This window comes from Palaemon carinicauda, chromosome 8 (genome assembly GCF_036898095.1).
Source record: "Palaemon carinicauda isolate YSFRI2023 chromosome 8, ASM3689809v2, whole genome shotgun sequence".
Taxonomy (NCBI): domain Eukaryota; kingdom Metazoa; phylum Arthropoda; class Malacostraca; order Decapoda; family Palaemonidae; genus Palaemon; species Palaemon carinicauda.
In genome coordinates this window covers 23,752,617-23,757,072 of record NC_090732.1, presented here as the reverse complement: position 1 = coordinate 23,757,072, position 4,456 = coordinate 23,752,617, and the positions used below count along the sequence as shown (strand labels likewise).

Below are 4,456 nucleotides of genomic sequence, written 5' to 3'. Positions count from 1 at the left end.
TTGTTTCCTTTCCTCACTGAACTATTTTCTTTGTTGGAGCCCCTAGGCTTATAGCATCCTGCTTTTCCAACTAGGGTTGTAGTTTAGCAAGAAATGATAATAATAATAATAATAATAATAATAATAATAATAATAATAATAATAATAATAATAATAATAATAGGATGAAAGCAGCCTTGGGGAAGTAGGGGGGAGGTAGCAGTAGTAGTATATGATAAGAAAAGGCCAATCAAGCTAAAGTTCAAGATCTATATTATTATTATTATTATTATTATTATTATTATTATTATTATTATTATTACTTACTAAGCTACAACCCTAGTTGGAAAAGCAGTATGCTATAAGCCCAGGGGCTCCAACAGGGAAAATAGCTCAGTGAGGAAAGGAAAAAAGGAAAATGAAACATTCTAAGAATAGTAACAACAATAAATATCTCCTATTTAAACTATAAAAACTTTAACAAAACAAGAGGAAGAGAAATAAGATAGGAAAGTGTGCTCGAGTGTACCCTCAAGCAAGAGAACTCTAACCCAAGACAGTGAAAGGCCATGGTACAGAGGCTATGGCACTACCCAAGACTAGAGAACAGTGGTTTGATTTTGGAGTGTCCTTCTCCTAGAAGAGCTGCTTACCATAGCTAAAGAGTCTCTTCTACCCTTACCAAGAGGAAAGTGGCCACTGAACAATTACAGTGCAGTAACCCCTTGGGTGATGAAGAATTGTTTGGTAATCTGTGTTGTCAGGTGTATGAGGATAGAGGAGAATATGTAAAGAATATGCCAGACTATTCAGTGTGTATGTAGGCTAAGGGAAAATGAACCGTAACCAGAGAGGAGGATCCAATGTAGTACTGTCTGGCCAGTCAAAAGACCCCATAACTCTCTAGCGGTAGGACCAGTGTTAATATATGGATCTGAAATGTTGGCTCTAACACGAAAAGTGGAAGAAAGGCTTGATAGTACAGAGATGAAAATGCTGAGGTGAATTATGGGAATATCACTGCTCGATAAATGGAGAAAAGATGAAATAACAAGAATAACAACCGTATTGAGGTTACAGGGGTGATAAGGGTGTCACGACTAAGATGGTGTGGATACGTGTTGAAGATGGATGGTGGGGAGGGAGGGAGTGAGGAAGAGCTTTGGAGGAACCTGTTAGGGGGCAAGATCAAGAGGGAAGCAGAGAATTAGATGGCAAGGAAAAGTAAAGGATGATATGGTGAGAAGAGGTTTTGTGGAAGAGGATGCCTTTGATGGGAGTCTTCAGAGAGGGCGGATCAGGCAACCGACCTAATTATGTAGGGATAACGGTGGGAAAGAATATATATATATATATATATATATATATATATATATATATATATATATATATATATATATATATATATATTTATATATATATATATATATATATATATATATATATATATATATATATATATATATATATATATATATATATATATATATTTTTTTTTTTTTGGGGGGGGGAGGTAGCCATGTCGTCCTGATGGAAGTTCCTTCGAAGGTAGCTTCCTAGGTATATTTGACTACAGTTATATAGTCCAGAGAATTTACCAAAGGTATCTGGAATTCTAACTCCTGGAGCGAATATCCCTTAAAATTTTACTAAGCGACATCGCGTACTATCAGAGGACGTATTCTTGATACGTCTCATGGCTATCTACACCCCCAATAGAGCTTTCACTACGAGGGGAAAGAGAGGCAAGAATAGGGTGAGTCGTTCCAGAGACATCACTCTCGACGAGTCACTACTGCTCTGCAAATAGTGCGACTGTCCGCCACCGCGAGGCGCCACCGTCATTCCTTCGCTTGAAGCTTCAATAGACCGGTGTTTTTCCCAGTTCTCTCGTGCTATTTTGGAGTTTTTTGAAGTTTATGATGTCTTCCCCAGCCTCACCAGCTTCTGGAAAGTTATGTAATATTTTTATCTTGTGTAAATGTAAGCTCTTGCTAGTTTTGCTTTTCGATTGAGATCTCAATTAACGTAACAAGAGCTATTGCCAGCCGGATGGCGTCAGTGACGCGGTCGTTCTTCTGTTCATTTATACGCTTTATAAACTTTAGCTATTTAGATATTTAGCTAGAGATTCTTATATTATGTCTTTGTTGTCGTGAATTAGGCTATTCTGAACGAGCCTCACGAATGCTAGGCTTCCTAGCCTAGGCACCCTCACACTTCATGCACGAAATAACCTTCCTGGTAAAGTTGTATTGAAGCACAGGCATTATTTTACACTTGTCTGATATTACCTAATTATGCTTTCCTCTTCCAAAATAGTATACAGAGAGTTTCGGTGATCGATTCTCAATGCTTCTAGGCTACTAGCCTAGGGGCTTTAGTATACTTTCATACATGTCCCCATTGCTCATGTATTGCCTATTAAGGGGAGACTGACCCCTACTATACATTTTAAGTCGATACCAATCTCCTAGGAAATTAAAGAGCAATCCCCTTCCCCAGATGCTATTCTCAGTTTTCTTTGCTGTGAACAGAGTTCTGGCAAAATTTTACTGAAATGTTCCGTTTTCTTTCTCCTAACCACTGAGTCGCTTTTGAATTTAGGACAAGACATCAGAGTTTTAGTCTGTGTTAGGCATCTCCCTGTCTTGGTGAAATGATTTCCCAGGTCAGGTTAAGCTGCCCTTTCAAGAGGCAAGACCTCCCTAGGCCATACTTGGGAGTTTTGTATGACAATTCCCCCTTCCCTAGCCTAGCCTAGCCGCCGCCGCCGCCGCTGGAGCCGCCGCCACCCCTGGAGCCGCCAGAGCCGCCGCCACCCCTGGAGCCGCCAGAGCCGCCGCCGCCGCCGCCGGACCCGCCAGAGCCGCCGCCGGACCCGCCAGAGCCGCCAGAACCAGAGCCGCCGCCGCCCCCGCCGGAGCCGCCGCCGCCCCCGCCGGAGCCGCCGCCCCCGCCGGAGCCGCCGCCCCCGCCGGAGCCGCCGCCCCCGCCGGAGCCGCCGCCCCCGCCGGAGCCGCCGCCGCCCCCGCCGGAGCCGCCGCCGCCCCCGCCGGAGCCGCCGCCGCCCCCGCCGGAGCCGCCGCCGCCCCCGCCGGAGCCGCCGCCGCCCCCGCCGGAGCCGCCGCCCCCGCCAGAGCCGCCGCCCCCGCCGGAGCCGCCGCCGGAGCCGCCCCCGCCGGAGCCGCCGCCGGAGCCGCCCCCGAAGCCGCCGCCAGAGCCGCCGCCGGAGCCGCCGCCGGAGCCGCCGCCGGAGCCGCCGCCAGAGCCGCCGCCCCCGCCGGAGCCGCCGCCGGAGCCGCCGCCAGAGCCGCCGCCGCCAGAGCCGCTGCCCCCGCCGGTCCAGCCGCCGCGGCCACCGGAGCCGCCGTTGCCGGAGTCGCCGCCGCCGCCGCCGCCGCCGCCGGAGCCGTTGACGCCGTCAGAGCCGTTGCCGCCGCCAGAGCCGTTGCCGCCGCCGGAGCCGCCGCCGCCGCCGGAGCTGCCGCCGCCGGAGACGCCGCCGGAGCTGCCGCCACCGGAGACGCCGCCGGAGCCGCCGCCGCCGCCGCCGCCGCCGCCGCCGGAGCCACTGCCGCTGCCGCCCCCGCCAGAGCCGTCGCTTCCACCGGAGCCGCCGCCTCTGCCGGAACCGCCGCCACCGCCCCCGCCGGAGCCGCCGCCTCCGCTGGAACCGCCCCAGCCGCCCCCCCCAGTGCAGCCGCCGCCGCCACCGGAGCCGCCGGAGCCGCCGCCGCTGTCGGAGCCGCCGGAGCCGCCGGAGCCGCCGCCGCTGTCGGAGCCGCCACCGCCGCCGGAGCCGCCGCCGCCGCCGGAGCCGCCGCCGCCGACGCCGGAGCCGCCGCCTCCGCCAGGTCAGGTTAAGCTGGACCCGCCGGACCCGCCGGACCCGCCGCCGGACCCGCCGGAGCCGCCGCCGCCGCCGGCAGAGACCGCCACCCCTGCCGGAGCCGGAGCCCCCGCCGCCGGTGCAGCCGCCGCCGCCACTGGAGCCGCCGCTGCCGGAGTCGCCGCCGCAGCTGCTGGAGCCGCCGGAGCCGCCGCCGGAGCCGCCGCCGCCGCCAGAGCCCCCGGCAGCCGGCAGATACTACTGCCGGCCGTCAGTGTCGCTACCGCCGGCAGCCGGCGGGGCTGTTGCCGGCTGCCTATCATTTAATGTTATGAAGACAATACTTGCCTTCAATAGCCCAGAATAGGCCGGCGTCTGCTGGGCAGACCCCGGCAGGCCCTGCAGGTCCCGGCAGGCCCTGCATGTCCCGGCAGGCCTGACAAGTCTGACAACTTGTTGCCAAACAGTCAGTGCTGTAGCCCAAATTTTTTTAAACCTACAAGGTGCTTCATGGGCAGCCTATTGTGAGACCATCACATATAAGAGAGCGATTCTCTCTTCCTTTAATGGATATGATCCATTATTGTCCTTAATCCCCATTATTGAAACTGGAAGATTGTGCTAAGATATACTGATATCATAGGA

At 54.0% G+C, this 4,456-nt stretch overlaps 1 protein-coding gene across 1 annotated transcript; it reads left to right on the top strand.

Annotated features, from left to right (window-relative positions):
* Positions 1-2,202: 2,202 nt before the first annotated feature.
* Positions 2,203-4,138, top strand: LOC137645138 (basic proline-rich protein-like). The gene is made up of 3 exons (XM_068377971.1): positions 2,203-2,223; positions 2,734-2,973; positions 3,062-4,138. Exons 1-3 carry the CDS (start codon positions 2,203-2,205, stop codon positions 4,136-4,138), a joined length of 1,338 nt encoding a protein of 445 aa, XP_068234072.1.
* Positions 4,139-4,456: the final 318 nt, after the last annotated feature.

Excerpts from the sequence above, each read along its gene's own strand:
- LOC137645138 (XM_068377971.1), top strand. The coding sequence starts at position 2,203 with ATGCACGAAATAACCTTCCTG. Across the intron at positions 2,224-2,733 it reads TGCACGAAATAACCTTCCTG|CCTAGCCTAGCCGCCGCCGC; the intron begins GTAAAGTTGTAT and ends CCCCTTCCCTAG. Across the intron at positions 2,974-3,061 it reads CCGCCGGAGCCGCCGCCCCC|CCGCCGCCGCCCCCGCCGGA; the intron begins GCCGGAGCCGCC and ends CCCCCGCCGGAG.